Consider the following 16,823-nt stretch of genomic DNA (forward strand, 5'->3'; position numbering starts at 1 on the left):
TTTATTTTTATCAAATGGTTCAGCAGGATGTTACCAAGGTTCCCATCTACCTTTTTTGATCTTTTCGCCCCCCCCCCAAAATGAGGATGTCAAACTCTCCTCACCTCTTCTGAGCCTTGCGCTACATATTCCGCATAAGGTCGTCCCTGTCAGAGCCCTCGGTATGGCTTGATTCACTGGGGTCCCGAGCCCTGATATCACTGGCAATGAGCATGCAACTTGACCTCCACTCCTTTTGCTTCCTCACAGTCTCGTGTGGTTAAGGTTAGACCGAACACTGAAGGCCCTTTTCCTGTTACTTGACCTGCTTCACCAGGACGCCCCCCCCCCCCCCCCCCCCCCACACACACACCTCCTCACCCCAGTCACACTGATACACTGCCAAAGGCCTGTGTGAAAGGCCGCTCTAAAGGCTCTTGCTAAATGCGACACGTCTGGTTCTACTGGAGGGTTTGTATCTAAAATAAGAGTTGTTAGTGAAAGAAAGAATAAGGCTTGGCCGATGTTCAAATTCCTAAACAGACAGTTCTCAAGTCAAGTATCTGGGCACTTTCAAAGTTCAGATGTCTTTCTTTCGGCTCGTGGTGTCTATTGTACACGATCCCGTGCACTGAAAGGGTGAAGAGGTCTGTTACATGATGTCAAACATTATGGAGAAGTTACTCCCATCCATGTTTCCGTACGATTGAACTGATCATGTTTCATCCAGCACCCGATCATCGAAAAGGTCCAGTTGTGCGACCTTAAACGACGTACCTCGGCACTACTGAAAGCCTCTGTACACCCCGTGTAGGTTTGTGACCCTTGTGCCACAAACCTAATTAAAGCATGCATTCAGCTTCCTCTCTTTCTATATCCTTGATGGGGAAAGGCATTGACAACTGACCTTATGCACCCGTGGCACTTTCCCTTGCCCCCTGTGCCGGCAGCTGTCGGGGCAGACATTTTCCCATTTCCTTACATGGTGCCTCAGAGGAAGACTTGACCTCACTGTCAATGACACCTCGGGGACTGTGATACTGACTTAATGGGGGCTACAGGCGTCCACGGTGACGAAGCCACTCGAGGCTCGTGAGCTTTCCTGCATACTCTCTTGCCTCGAGGGAAAGCACAAACTGTTGAGACAGTGAGGAGGAAGAAGAAGAAGAAGAAGAGATTACGGTTTGCGACAGCTTTCTTTCTTGTTCTCATTCCCTGCTTTATCATTATGAAAGATGCCAAGACGTTCTAAGCTGTTGTGTGGGGCTAGGCTTTGATCCCTTCCCAACACCAAATGCCATAGGGGGAACCTGTCCTGTCCTCTCCACCAACAGTGATGAACCAAGTCTGTGTTGGCGCCGCTTGGCACCGTGGCAACAAGCCAGGCGGGCTCTCGTTTGATCAGTGAGCAGGACTTTAGTGCTGCACCTCTCCTGCCCCCACCGCAAAATCCCAAAGCTAGATATGGGAGGATAAGGTCCATGCAGAAGAGCCTGCAGTGCTATCATAGGAGCAAGTCACATCCTTCCTGTCTTTGTTTACATAGGAGTTTGTGTACCACCCCCAACCCCCCACACACACACACACACACCCTCCCCACCCACCCACCCATCCATCCCAACTCCCTTTCAAACTGGTTGAGGATGAGGGTAGGCAAGAAACTGTATCGGCGCACGGCCCAGATTCTGTCACAGGATCAGTGTCTTCCAGAGATGGCCTCATCAGCTGAATGTCAGACATTCATTGTGCGACACAGGTAGGTATTTGTTTCAGTGTGGATGGTTCTCATACCAGCGCTGGTGGGCAGATAGTGTTTCAGCTAATCCCTCCACATACACGTTTTCAGTCTTAAGACTGTCTGACTAATCTGTTTGTGTATTGGGGAAGTGATGGATATAAAACGGAAAGACGACAACTTCTGTGTGATGTAAATCAGACCTCCAAGAGGGAACTCGGATGCGGGTTAGAGTGTCACTTCCTGTGCATCCCAATGCTGAATAATCTGTGCCAATCCCATGCGGTCCTGATGCACTCATGAGGCCAGGCCCGGCTCAGCCTGGTGTGGAGTGGCCTTGAAATGAGAAGCCACTGTTCCCCCCCTCCTCTTGGAAGAGAAGGTTGCCTGATTCATCAAGGCAACAGCTGCTGAGTGTACCGGGAACTACAGGAAACACCACTGTTTCCGCATACAGCAGGAAACGACAGCAAGCTCTGGCCAAAACGGTGTGCCACTGCCTGTCATGCACAGTCAGTCAGGATATGCATTTTTGACAGCCCCACTCACACACACACACACACACACCCCAGCGCATACGTAATCTGCACACAGCTCAGGCATGCATGCGTAGACATGCTATGAAGAAATGTACACGTTCGCCGACAGGCATAGACTGCAGGAAGTGGAGCATCGCTGTTCTTTTTTCCAACTATATTTGTCCCTCATACAAGGAGCCGGGCCGAAGAATGGTCAAACCTGTTTCGTGAGAGTCTAAATATGCTATGTGGGATTATGACATCTATGTTTAAAAGAAGTGGAATGCAGGAATGGGCACTCTACCTGCCAAGCTCCATTGAATAATGATTAACCACTTAACAATGTCTTTTGACTGGGTGTGCCGGTGGCTCACTGAGTAGAGTGTGGTTGCCACAAAGGCTACAGTCGTAACCTAGCGGTGCACATTTGATGATTCTGGCTCGTGGCATTTCCTGGGTGTCTTCCCCTCTCTCTTCTTGCTTTCCTGTAACTTTCCAACTGTCTCTGGGTAGATAACACAGTTTTTCGGTTTTTACAAAAGTGTATTTTACAAATATTTTTGTATTTTGTCTGGGCTGAACCAAATGGGCAGCAAGGAGCGGATATGACTGAATATTACATTTTATAATATACATTTTTATGGTCTGGTGGGATTATTCTATTGAAGTAGACGGATCCTCTGCTATCTCCCTTGGTAATTTCACAATGAGAGTTTGACAAGTTTAACAGAGAGAAGAATAAGTGGATACCTAGCAGGATGATGACATTGTATGTAGATGAATACAACTCATGAATAGGGATAATGATCAGGCTTATATTTCATGGGAACACATAACTGACGTCCAGGCTCTATAACGGACAGATGTGGCCAAATGTGTGTGTGTGGGGGGGAGGTTACGTGTGTCAAAACAAGCTGACCCTGGCAACCAAAATCCTTCTGAAACACTCAGGAGAAACAGATAAACAGATAAACGGGACTAGTTTGAGCCAGCGTGTGGGGGCGTATGAGCGCGTGCACTGAGCATCGTCTCAGAAGTTCGGCTAGGGGTAGTGACGCCAACCTGTGACCGGTTCACGGGTCGTGCTGCCTGATGTATTGCTCTCTCTCTGCTGTGCGGCCTGTTCTCACCGGGCTTCTTGCTTGTCCATGCAGGGTAGAGGATGAGGCTGTCCTGGACCGAGGGGCGGCTTTCGTCAAGCACATCTGTGACGCGGAGGAGGTCGAAGGTGAGATCACTGGTCACTCTTTCTTGATTCCCCCCCCCCCCCCCTCTGTTTTCGCTCCCTTTTCCCTCCCTCTCTCTCTCTCCCTCCCTTTTTTCTTCTATATCTGCTTTCCCCCCAATCCGGCATCAATTCTCACTGTTAGCTGCCCACGTCACACCAGCCCCATCCCATAATACTCAGTCGGCCTTTGTCTCCAGGTCGCTGACTCGGATAGCTGTACGGTTTCCCCACTTGTATAGGGATGAAATTGAAGAGGGATTAAAATGGAAAATCCAGATGTGGACTGGGCTGGTTTAGCGGACACCCGCTATTTTCTCCTTGTGAATATATTTACTACCATAATCTTTCAGGACAAACCTGGCCATCAGCTAACTGCACAGAAGCTACTAGAACACATACGCTACTCACGCACGGGAACACGCTGATATTTCTCAGACCTGCGTGCATGTGCAAACACAAAGAACTTACTCACAGTTTGAGGAACGACTAGGCTGTGTGTACACAGTAATGGCTGCCAGCTCTTTCACTTGCCTGTGAGATTCTGGCTGAGCATGTCCCTCAGGGTTGGAGTTGAAACCAAACTTTGTCTTAACCTTGTGTGGGAACATAGCAACTTGTTTAATTCATCAGAAAACATTCATGAGGTCAGGTCTCTGATCAATCGTTTAGTCGTAGGTTATGTTGTGTCCTGTGTCCTTCTGGAAGTGATATACACATCTACTCAATTTAAAACTTGTTTACCATTATTTAAGTTATTGGGAAGTGCCATTGTGAGGTAAGTCTGCACAGTACGGTTATAGTGAGAAACCCAATGACAGGAAGAGTTAGAAGTTTCTTCTCCTTCCTACTGCATGTGCTGTTTGTGGGGATGCACCAGGTCATGGACCGACCCATTTCCAAGGAAAAGGGACGTTGAGAGAATTAAAATCGTATTACACCAAATCATCTATTCACATCATTCAATGAATGGTTGTCTTCAGTTGACTTTGAACATGTGGTTTCATTAGTTATTTTACTTAAGTTCCGATACTTTATTGTTCTGTTTGTCTTGCTTTTTTGGACTGTTATTGATGTTGATGAACATCCGTGTGCATGAGCGGTCATGGAGAATGACATACAAGGCGGAATATTTGGCCGTAAGGACTGCTCTCTATCTGGCACGGGACCGTTGCGTTCCCTACAAAATGACTTCCTGGAGATGGTCAGCCATTTCCTGTATGAGCTACACTGTACAGGAAGTAGTTGGTATTTATTTACATCCTCAGAGTGAGTCAGGAGGAGAACAAATCCGGTCCAGATGGACCCATGGGGAAACTGCCGACCATAGGCAGGCTGTGTGTGTGGCAGGCACGTGTGACTTGAGTTCTGAAGAGTAGCTCGCTAGCTCAACCAAAACCTGGATGCCGCTTTATTAACGGGTCAGTTAGCATGAACGTGTCCACCGACAAGACCAGAACCCTGTCTCTCTCTCTCTCTCTCTCTCTCTCGCTGGCCTTGCTAGGATCTGTGAGCTCATCCTTTGGTTTTTGTGATATGTATTTCCTCCGTTTTGTTGTGGATTACCAACATGCAGGATTAATGTAATTTCCTGTGTGTAACAGTTGTCCTAATCTGACCTGCATCCCCTGTGCTGTGGCAGGCCACCACACGGTGTACATCGGCGTGCACGTGCCCAAGAGCTACCACCGCAGGCGACGTCACCGACGCAAGTCTGGCCACAAGGAAAAGAGGGAGAGGGTGGAGCTGAATGTGGAGGGCGGAGACAAGTCGGACGGCGAGAATGCAGACGAGGCCTCCCCCAACATCCTCATGCCCCTCAGTAAGTACCAATCCGAACGCTTCTGTTTCAGGTCGAAGCATCTTTAGACGACACGACCCCCTGCATTGAAGTCAACAATTCATCAGCCGGTCAGTTGAGCGCACGTGTTCACAACATGCCGACCTTTTAGTCCGGCTCCAAATTCTCCTTCATACTCAATTGTAATCGTTATTTTAACATTGAAGATTTCCCCCAAAATGAGATCAGATCCACCCAGACTTGTAGTTGAATGTCCACACCAGTCCAAGACCCCAGAGTTCAACCCAGTGTCCAGTATAAACTGTTGTTTCACATACAGTGCCCTCCAAAAGTATTGGAACAGTGAGGCGAATTCCTTTATTTTTGCTGTAGACTGAAAACATTTGGGCTTGACATCAAATAATGAACGTGAGACCAGAGATCAACGTTTCAGCTTTTATTTCCAGGTATTTACATCAGGATCTGATGCACAACTAAGAAAATATCACATTTTGTTTGAATCCACCCATTTGTCATGTGATCAAAAGTATTGGAACAGATATACTTAAAACATATTTAAGTGAATAAGACTTCATATTTAGTTGCAAATCCTTTGCTTTCAATAACTGCAGCAAGTCTGTGACCCATTGACGTCACCAAACTTTTGCATTCTTCCTTTTTGATGCTTTCCCAGGCTTTCACTGCAGCCTCTTTCAGTTGTTGTTTGTTTTGTGGGGTTCCTCCCTTCAGTCTCCTCTTAAGCAGGTAAAATGCATGCTCTATAGGGTTTAAGTCTGGAGATTGACTTGGCCAGTCTAATACCTTCCATTTCTTGCCCCTGATGAACTCCTTTGTTGTTTTGGCAGTGTGTTTTGGGTCGTTATCTTGCTGCATGATGAAGGCTCTGCCAATCAGTTTGGTTGCATCTTTCCTTAAATTGGCAGACAAAATGTTTCTGTAGACTTCCGAGTTCATTTTGCTGCTGCCATCATGTGTTACATCCTCAATGAAGATTAATGAGCCCGTCCCAGAAGAAGCCATGCAAGCCCAAGCCATGACATTACCTCCACCGTGTTTCACAGATGAGCTTGTGTGTTTGGGATCATGAGCAGTTCCTTTCGTTCTCCAAACTTTAGCCTTTCCATCACTTTGGTAAAAGTTAATCTTTGTCTCATCAGTCCATAAAACTTTGTCCCAGAATTTTTGAGGTTCATCTCTGTACTTTTTGGCAAATTCCAGCCTGGCCTTCCTATTCTTCTTGCTAATGAGTGGTTTGCATCTTCTGGTGTAGCCCTTGTACTTTTGTTCATGAAGTCTTCTGCGAACAGTAGATAGTGATACCTTCACTCCTGCCATCTGGAGGTTGTTGCTGATCTCACTAACAGTTGTTTTAGGGTCTTTCTTTACAGCTCTTACAATGTTTCTGTCATCAACTGCTGATGTTTTCCTTGGTCTACCTGTTCGACGTCTGTTACTTAGTACACCAGTAGTTTTCTTCTTCTTCAGGACATTCCAAATGGTTGTACTGGCTATGGCCAATGTTTCTGCAATGGCTCTGATTGATTCTCCATCTTCTCTAAGACTCACAATTGCTTGTTTTTCACCCAAAGACAGCGCTCTGGTTTTCATGTTGTTTTCACCTCTGAATACAGTCTGCATAGACAAAACCTATCTTACCCAATCTGAACCTGAGTGTAGACATTCAGTGGTATTTATTGATTGAATAATGTATGTAATAGGACACACCTGGGCAACAAAACACACCTGTCAGTCACATGTTCCAATACTTTTGCTCACGTGACAAATGGGTGGGTTCGAACAAAAAGGTGATATTTTCTAATTTGTGCATCAGATCCTGATGTAAATACCTGGAAATAAAAGCTGAAACGTTGATCTCTGGTTTCACATTCATCGTTTGATGTCAAGCCCAAATGTTTTCAGTCTACAGCAAAAATAAAGGAATTGGCCTCACTGTTCCAATACTTTTGGAGGGCACTGTAGGTTCTCCTTGATACCCAGCTGTTTCCCACAGCAGACAGCTCCTGTGTCGTCTTGTTATACTCCACTTGGAGAAGAAGAACTTGTAGGAACTTGCCTACCTCAGAACCCCCTTCTCTTCATACCTGTCCATTCTACCTGTCACGTGTCTTTCACAGCCTCATGCAGAGCCCAGCTGTTGAACTAAACGGAGTTCCTGCACGCACTGAAGGAGCTTTCTTAGTGCACATTTCCATTTGCATATCAATAGAAACACTCTTGTGCGGTAGCTGTGTCCGTGCAGTGTGAAAAGACACGGTTTTAGCAGCTGAATTCCCAGGAGACGGATGGTGCTTGGCGCTCTAGCAAAAGGGAGATTCCCCGCCCTGTCACTTCTGACGCTGTGACGTCTTTCCACTTTTAGCCGTCAGCACCTGTAATCCTCTTGTTGGTAGTCCTGAATGCCTGATATTACTGTAGGGCTCAGCGTTAATGAGTCATCAGCAGTGAAGAGATGGTCATCCAGTCCATCTCCTTTGGTAGCTTGTTTGAAGGAACGGAGCAGCTGGAGGTTCATTTGGTTGGTTGCTCGTGGATCTGGGTCCTGTTTATCACCACCGTGGAAGTGAGAATCAAGGGCATTTGTGAAGTTTCACGCGCAGGATGAGGGTCATAAGGTCCCCACACGCCTATCACGGCCCCAGGTGTAGCATGGTACAAAAGCTTTGTACTGCATATCCTGCCAACATACTCAACACACCCACTCACACACACTTGAACTTGTTGGTTTTTCCATAATTTTGACCTTTAAATCCTCCTAATCCTGTTGATTTTGGCAAACCCTTTAGAGTCAATGAAAGCCCCGTTATCAATGTTTTTTTGACTTACTGGGGTTGTTCACACCGGAATATGGCCTTATCAAGTGGCTTGTAAAGTCTGGTCCAGGCTGTTAGACTCAGTCTGTCTGTCCTCCAATTTCTTAATGTCTGGGCTCTGGGCTTGCCACACCCAACGAAAGCCCCCCCCCCCCCCCCCCCCTCCTGTCAATCTCTCGTCTTGTCTGCAGTGTTTCATTTAAAGTGTGAGATATACCGTCTTTCTCCTCTGAGGCAGTGGAGATCTCACTCTAGGTCTCTCTCTCCTTCCTTACACAGAAATAGGCCCAAGCTGATTTACAGCTTAGTATAACTTTGCCACTTTGGTTGCACAAATCTCTAGAAGTGAAAACGGGCCTGTTCAGAACACTCAGGAGGACGGTAACTCATGGTGTGCAGTGTACATACTTAGAGCAAGGGTCATTGGTCGACCTCTGAACTACGGTTGTCCAGGCTTCCATCATCTTTGTGTGTAATAGCTCAGTAGTCACTCCCACCTGGGGTGAGTGCTTGTGCCAGGTCAGCATAACTTCTAAGAAGGAAGTTGGGTTTCCTGAAACTGGCTCTCACACCCTAGCGGAAGGGTCCACTTTCGCATTAGGTGAGGGTGTGTTTTTTTTCCAGACAGTTCACGCCCCAGGCCTGTCTTGGCATTTGCCTCCCTCTGGGCTTGTCTTCTGGGCTTGTCTTCTGGGCATACACCGTTTCGTCAAGGACTTGCTTTGTTTTTGTTTCTTATTAAGCGTCACAGAAATGCCCCGAGACACGGTTTATTTGATCCGGGAGCAGTCAAGGTGGTAACCGACCGTCAATGACAGAACAGTCACACGTGGAGCATGTTTGCTTTTCAGAGTAATCATTGACACGATTATAAATATTTGACTGGTCTCTCTCTCTCTCTCCTCTACCCCCCCCCCCCTCCCCTTCCCTAAAGTCTCCCCAGCTGCGGAGCGTATCCGGTTCATGCTGGGGGAGGAGGACGACGGGCCCACCCCCCCTCAGCTCTTCACCGAGCTGGACGAGCTGCTGGCTGTGGACGGACAGGAGATGGAGTGGAAGGAGACCGCCAGGTGAGCCCCGAGAAGGACGAGGGGCCAAAGGTCGACCGCCCCTCTTGTCTGTTCCCGTGTACGACGTCTCGGTCTAACGACAAAGCAAAGCGCGCCCCCCTCCCCCGGCCTTCACCCGCTCTTTGCATGTTGTCGAAACGACCGGTCGGGGTATGCCAACGCGATCGAAGGTCGGGGGTTCTCCCAGTCGTTCCCCGTGCCCTTTTCAAGAACTCATGAAGCTGCACGCACGGACGGTTAGACATTGGTGCTGACGCAGAGCTTAGGGTATAGCTAACTGTTTCCTGTTTCCAACCAAGAGAACATCTTCCACATGGATGTAATTGCGTGTGATTGGGTGTGTTTGCGTTAATTGCAAGTCCTCATGCAAAGTCCCCGGTCAGTTTGATCTCTTTCTGGAGCTCTCCACTGTCCCTTTGGTGAACCCAGAACTAGCAGCCTATCACCATGACAGAACTGGGCAGGACCAACTTGCTACCTTCCGTCTGGGAACAAGTCTTAGTCACAATGGTGTTTTCACAGGTTGAAGGATTGTGAAACCGATTTTGAAATCTTGCAAAAGATTGAATCTTTTGTCTGAAAGTAAATATGTTGTCTTGATAACAATGCTCTATTCAGTAGACTGGTATGAGGAGGATCAATTGTGGTTTCGGTCATCTGAGTTCCTGGTTTGTGGCTCCGAGGTAGACGGTTGTTCAGGTGGAGGGAATACCCTGGCAGGACATAGCGCATTCCCTTTAAGAGGCTTAAGGGTGACGCAGACATGCGTTTCCCCTCAACGCTAAACACTCATGCTGAGTTCACGCTTTTATACACATACACCCGCGTACCCGCACGGACGCGTCTTGTCATCACACACTTTTCATCATGCCAAGACACTCGTGGACCTACAAACACGGACGCTCAAGTGACAGACCATACCCAGGTACAAAGGATTAGGCTCCTTAACACACTAACTCAGTAGTCCCCACATAACCCATGCTAATCCTCTGACTGAGGTCTAGAAATCCATCCCTGGGGGGGGGTCAGGGGGGGGAGTCTCCACAGGAGGGAGGGTAACTGAATCTCTCATGATGTGATTTGCCCCCGGCTCCTCGTCCCCCTAGCAGCCTGTCTCCCGCCCCTCTCTCCTCTGGAGGGTCGACTTAAAAGCGGGTGGAGCCTGGCCAGAGGGGACATCCTATCCCTGGAGGAAACCCCATCCTGCAGCCCAGGAGAATGGCTCTTTGTCAGGGGAGGAGAGGAGAGATTTTCACAAGGCCCCAACCGTCCCCAGTCTCGCCCTCGAGGTGTCCCTGCAGAGGTTCATCGGAGGCCCCACTTTCAGGACCACTAGAACCTGGGCTATAGGGAAAAGATTCTCACGTCTCTAAGCTCTGTATGCTTCACGCGTCACCTGCATAGATTTCTGTGCATAACGGCGACAAATGCGGTGTGCATATGGGCTCCGCTGTTGTTGAACGAGATGAAAGCCTTCTGTTTGTTGTCCTTTTTCTCCTCTCTGTCGACCTTTGACTCGCCCCACAACACTGAGCACATGCCGTGTTTTCAGTAGAAACAGCCCCAACGCCTCTCACGGAGCACAAAGTGCCACTATTTGTATACATCGTTTTTTTGTAGTCCCTCAAGCGTCTGTGTGCCGTGGTTCTCCCAGGTGGATCAAGTTTGAGGAGAAAGTGGAGGAAGGCGGAGAGCGTTGGAGCAAGCCCCACGTGGCCACCCTGTCCTTACACAGCCTGTTTGAACTGAAGAAGTGCATCGAGAAGGGCACCATCATGCTGGACCTTGAGGCCTCCACCCTCCCGCAGGTGGTCGGTAAGACGGCTTCCCTCATCTACTCACAGCCCGGACTTCGTATGCCGATTTTGGTCGTGCCAAAACAGGATATGCGGCGGACTAACGATCTTCTTCTTTTTGTTCTTCTTCTTCATGGTACTGTACTGATACTCCACCCACCTCCTTCCTCTCCCCCAGAGCTGATAACTGACAACCAGATAGAGAGCGGGCAGCTGAAGGCAGACCTGAAGGAGAAGGTGATGTTCACGCTGCTGAGGAAGCACCGCCACCAGACCAAGAAGTCCAACCTGCGCTCCCTTGCCGACATCGGCAAGACCGTGTCCAGTGCAAGTAGGCTGTTTTCCAACCAGGAGAATGGTAATGCCGGGGCCAGTTTGGTGCAGCCTCTTTTAACCTCCTCCTTGTCGCACAGCCTTCCGCTTCTGTATCCTCCATGATTGATTTCATCCTCTGGGGGGGGTGGTGGGGGACGGGGGGGACATCCTGTGGCCAATCTCTAGAGATATCCACCTACTGTTTGTATGTTTTAAGAGGGATACTGGTCCATTGATTTGCATGGCTGTAGATTCGAAAGGCATGCCTGTTTTTTTTACAATGTGCACGTAACCTTGAGGGATTACTTGCACAGTGTGTGTGTGTGTGTGTGTGTTTGAGAACCCAGAAATGTATTATTAACAATCAATAATGGATCAACAACTTAACATTGTAAAGAAACATTGATTTCAATGTATGGATTCAAATGCATCTATTCTAAGTGTCTTCTTCATGGACAACTGTAACTGTTACCGTCATCTACATTTGTGTCTTATTAATCTTCTTCCTCTTCCTGTCACCTGACAACTGTCTTCACACCTGCAGCCTATTACTAACCTCATACACTAAGTCTGGGAACGATCCCATCACCTCTTTTCTTCTCTGTCTCTGTTTTCCCCCTGCCCTGTCTTCCTTCTTTCCGGGTGTCTCCGCCCGTCTGCATCCGGGCCCCTGCAGCACGCAGCCCTTTAGACCACCCCGTGCCTTTTTTAACCCCTCGAGACTCCGAGGAACCATTAGATGAAGTCGCCCGGAGCTCCAGCATGGGATACCTCTGTAAGTCGGCTCATAGCACTGAGGGAGCAGCCCATACGACAGGTTATAACACCCTAACGACAACTCTGGATGTGACATAGTCTGTTACGAACGCATTGTAGAGGTTATTAACAGCGGTGATATAACATAGAGGACGTGAGAGCCACGGCATGCTAATACCGGTGTGGAGAGAATGGCCCTCGTGCAGCGCCGGGTCTCACTGTATCAGGTCAGCGTTTTCGCGGGGGAGGATTTTTCACGTGGCTGCATCAAACTGGACCCAGTCTCTCAGGCCCAGAGAAACAGAACATGGGATACAGACAAAACGTATAGACAACCCACCTAATGCCATCTGAGGCCGATTATTTCGCTTAAACTGTCAGGTGAGTGGAGCTTAGCGTGACTAATGCGCGTTCCCACTGGCCCGGCGCGAGAGCAGGTAGTTGTACGGCCTGTTTGGGCCACGGAGGTGTAAGTGGCACAAGAGACAAATTGGCAGCACATCAGACGGCAGCCTAACTGCCTGCCAGAGCCCAGTATCTAGATCCAACACAGCTGGCAGCTTAAACCCTCTTCTGCTGTCTGGTTTCCTGATCTTTCTGTTTCTCTCTCTGTGAGCTCCTCTGAATTGAGGTTTTGGAGACTTGTTCTTATTCTTCTTCTTCTTATTTCATCTTAATGAGTGATTCCAGGCTCCTCCCCCCTGACCCAAACCCCTGACCGTGTTCTGACCTCTCCTGCGTAGGTAGCCCCACCACCACCCACAGGAACCTTACCTCCAACAGTCTGAGCGACTTCTCCGACAAGCCAGAGAAGGACCAGGTAAGGAATCTGTGTGTGTGTGTGTGTGTGGGGGGGGGACTCTGGGAACAACGTCAGTACAAAATGTGATGTCATTCCAATTTTGATTTCACACTGTACTTGGTACAGTGCAGGGTCAGACCTTTCTACGGGAGAGGTGTCCTTCGTCTATGAACAAAACACTCTGAGCCTCTCATGTACGCGGGGGCTTGGTGTTAACAGATAAGGCCTCTGACTCGCTTCACTGTTTTACGAACGAAGCCCCAAAAGTTTCCATGATTCACTTTTTCTCCTGTCTTCTCTTTGGGGAAACGATGTTGCCTATCTTTTATCAGACACCCATAACATGCTACGCAATGCTTGCTCTTCCTATCAACAATTGTAATCATTTAAACGGTACTTAAGAGAGGCCCGCTGTGTGACGTTGTCAAACTCATTTGCGCCCAAATCTACTTGCTGACTTGAGCGTTCCTTCTGCAGGCAAGGTTAAGCGTTCAGCCTTTACTCTGAGATCACCTTCAACACACAATGCTTCACTGAGCACCATGTATTTACAAATCATTGACGGGTTAATAATCATCTGTCACTATACCAAGTAATTATTGACAAATCATCATAAAGAATACTTATTCTCGTGTCACTAGACACTCTGACTGTCATCCAACCTAGTTGGTTAAAGCATAAACTGCTAGGCTACACAGTAACGACTTGAATTACATTGACAGCCATAGCTAATGACCCGTGTTCCCTTGTCAAATTGCTGTGGCCACCAAGTCCTTGGTTAATTATTCTCTCATATTCAAGGTTTCTGCCTGTTCAATGTGGTTCTACTTTTTACTACCTACCTGTTTTATGCAAAATGGGGAACAACTGTAACATTGTTTACTGATATCACCTCTACTAAAGCCACACAGACTATTCCTGAAAATGAGGGAAGAATATCGTTAATGTCAGTTGGTCTCCAAATAACCTACAGACAAAAACAGACTGAAACCGGCCGTTCTGGTTGTTTTCCCCCCCTAGCTTCACATAGTGACTCAGGAAGAAGACATCAGTTGCAGCATGTATATATATATATATAGCCTGCAATACCATATTGTGATGGGAGTCGATGTAATCAGTTTCGTATGGTCTCACAGATGGCAGTTTGAGACCACAGATGTCATTATGTCAGCATGCATGTCAAGGACAAGAGTCCAGTTCATCTATTCGTGTCTTGACACTGACTGTTAGAGTATTTGCCCCTCCCTCCCTCCTTTTCCTCCTCTTTCGCTCCAGCTGAAGAATAAGTTCATGAAGAAGCTCCCCCGCGACGCCGAGGCGTCCAACGTCCTGGTCGGCGAGGTGGACTTCCTGGACACGCCCTTTGTGGCGTTTGTGAGGTTGCAGCAGGCGGTGATGCTGGGGGCTCTGACTGAGGTGCCCGTACCCACCAGGTAGGCCCGCCCCCTGACCCCCTGCCCCCCCCCCCCCCCCCCCCCCCCCCGTTGAAGGTCAGGATTGGCCAGATCCTCAGCTGATGCACAAAAAAATAAGAAAGATGCCCGTTAATTGACGATCGTCACTGAGATGACTTAGTACTCCAGTTCCAGGAAACTCGTCCTGCTTCTAGGAAATTCATCAATGTGCACAAACGCCGATGTCATCAAACAGCTGAGTCTGAGCCTCCTTATAAACTGTGGTTCAACAGGTTCCTCTTCGTTCTGCTGGGTCCTAAAGGCAAAGCCAAGTCCTACCATGAGATTGGAAGAGCCATCGCCACACTGATGTCAGACGAGGTAAGGCCGCCCGCCGGTACGACTGAGAAGGACGTGCGCGTCGTGTGACACATGCATGCTCGTCGTGTGACACATGCATGCACGTCTTGTGACACATGCACGCGCTCGTGTGACACATGCACGCTCGTCGTGTGACACATGCATGCGCTCGTGTGACACATGCATGCACGTCGTGTGATGCATGCATGTTCCCGAACGGCTCCCATGGTCACATGAGCCACGTGCCCTGGCCTTCGTGCATTCGTGAAGTAAATCGACATTGAACCGTATTAACGGATGGCGTCTCCCAGGAAGGAGAATCCACGTGCCATGGAGCACCCAGATAGCATACAGACCGCTGTGGTGTAGATGGGGGGGAGAGAGGGAGCGGGGCGTCAACCATGGCTCAGCAAGCCGGTGTGGGAAGGCTTCTCCTATATGGACACTGGACACTGATTGGAGGGGTTAGGAAATGGTGACGAATACCGTGGGAAGGCAGTGGAGTCTGACATTTGGCTTTAACAAAGTCTGTAATGCTTCCTGAAGCAGGGTTGCCTCGGTAGTGCTTTTAGATGGAGGCAGGCCTCTGTCCCATCTGTGCTCTTCCACACTTCACTTTGATCACAGGATGTGTTGAGTGTCCTTAGCACACCGGCGTGCTGTGTTCCAGGTTCTTGAAGTCCTAGCTTCAGTCCCTGCTGATCATCTTTTTTTTTTCTTCTTTTTTTTTTTACAACTTGGGTATTCTGTGTTGACAACTGTGAGAATAGCCTCTCTCCCTCCCTCCCTCCCTGCCTCCCTCCCTGCCTCCCTCCCTCCCTCCCTCCCTATACCCCCTTCCCCTATGTTTACAAACACCCCCATGCCACTCTGTCTTCACATGGCTGGCACATTCCCTCAGGGCCCAGGCCAGCCTGCATGCCCAGTCTCCATGATCCTGAACCTAACACCATGTAGCGGGAGCGATCAGTCAGCGTATTTCCACGCTTACAGACCCTGTGTGACTTCAGTGTGTGTGTGTGTGTGTGTGTGTGTGTGTGTGTGTGTGTGCATCGACCCGTCGCAGACAGACACGTGGTTTGTGATTCGCTGATGTTGTTTGTGTGGGCGTGCGCAGGTGTTCCATGACATTGCCTACAAGGCTAAAGACAGACAGGACCTGCTGGCCGGCATTGAGGAGTTCCTGGATGAGGTCATTGTTCTGCCCCCTGGGGAGTGGGACCCTGATATCAGGATAGAGCCCCCCAAGTCCCTGCCCTCCTCAGACAAGAGGTACAGCACTGCCACGCAATATGACAAGCATACCTTCGATGAAAAAGCTCTTAACGCTAAGAGCAATCTAGAGTGTTCTAAGAGCGTTCTACAGCGTTCTTAGAACGCTCCTAAGAAGCTCTTAGCGTTAAGAGCTTCTTAACGAATCTGGGAAACCCGGCCATTATCTTTATATATATATATATATATAATTTTATTTTTTTACGTGGGTGTGTTTGTTTGTAGGAAGAACATGTATGCTGGAGGTGAGGGGTTACAGATGAACGGGGACACGCCACATGACAGTGGTCAGGGTGGAGGCGGAGGGCACAGTGTTGGCGACGAGCTCAAAAACACTGGAAAGTAAGGAAACCACACCACACCCCTCCACCTCACACTCCCAGTAGCACAACAAGACCATGGCTTCCCCAAGTGGCTAAAACACAGTCTTTCTAAACCAAATACGTCTGGGGGGGGGGAAATAAAGAATGTTCTTTTGGTCACCCGTCGTGCGTTTCTACAGGTTCTGCGGCGGCCTCATTCTGGACATCAAGCGGAAACTGCCCTTCTTCGCCAGCGATTTCTACGACGGGTTGCACATCCAGTCTCTGTCGGCCATCTTGTTCATCTACCTTGGGACCGTGACAAATGCGATCACGTTTGGAGGCTTATTAGGAGACGCTACAGATAACATGCAGGTGAGGTGTCACCTGCATGAATTACAGTTTGAGCCATGTGGATGTGCATTATGGGTTATGTAGTGTGTTGTCAATACAACAAGCGGGGTCAACTAAGTTGTGAGGACAAATGCCGGCCCTATCAATGTTCTGAGCTGCTAACTCTAACCTTATTCTTTTGTAATCTTGACTGACCTGGTACAAGGCAAGGCTTAGTTGTGGTGTTGGTATTGCTTTCCTAGAATCCTACCTTGCCTTTGGCCTGGCCTGATTTTCGTTGTCTCGTTCCTGGGGTGTTAACATGGTTCTCCCT

General features: G+C 48.6%; 1 protein-coding gene across 1 annotated transcript in view; it reads left to right on the forward strand.

Moving 5' to 3' along the window:
• The window catches only part of LOC124463256 (electrogenic sodium bicarbonate cotransporter 1-like), a 33,419-nt gene that overhangs the window by 2,487 nt on the left and 14,109 nt on the right, over window positions 1–16,823 (forward strand). The window contains exons 2-12 of the mRNA XM_047015083.1: window positions 3,387–3,460; window positions 5,100–5,279; window positions 9,024–9,159; window positions 10,814–10,974; window positions 11,134–11,313; window positions 12,770–12,846; window positions 14,104–14,261; window positions 14,516–14,603; window positions 15,700–15,854; window positions 16,080–16,196; window positions 16,357–16,531. Of these exons, the coding sequence (XP_046871039.1) occupies window positions 3,387–3,460; window positions 5,100–5,279; window positions 9,024–9,159; window positions 10,814–10,974; window positions 11,134–11,313; window positions 12,770–12,846; window positions 14,104–14,261; window positions 14,516–14,603; window positions 15,700–15,854; window positions 16,080–16,196; window positions 16,357–16,531 (1,501 nt within the window). The remainder of the gene's footprint in view (window positions 1–3,386; window positions 3,461–5,099; window positions 5,280–9,023; window positions 9,160–10,813; window positions 10,975–11,133; window positions 11,314–12,769; window positions 12,847–14,103; window positions 14,262–14,515; window positions 14,604–15,699; window positions 15,855–16,079; window positions 16,197–16,356; window positions 16,532–16,823) is intronic.

Source organism: Hypomesus transpacificus, unplaced genomic scaffold (genome assembly GCF_021917145.1).
Source record: "Hypomesus transpacificus isolate Combined female unplaced genomic scaffold, fHypTra1 scaffold_27, whole genome shotgun sequence".
NCBI classification, from domain to species: domain Eukaryota; kingdom Metazoa; phylum Chordata; class Actinopteri; order Osmeriformes; family Osmeridae; genus Hypomesus; species Hypomesus transpacificus.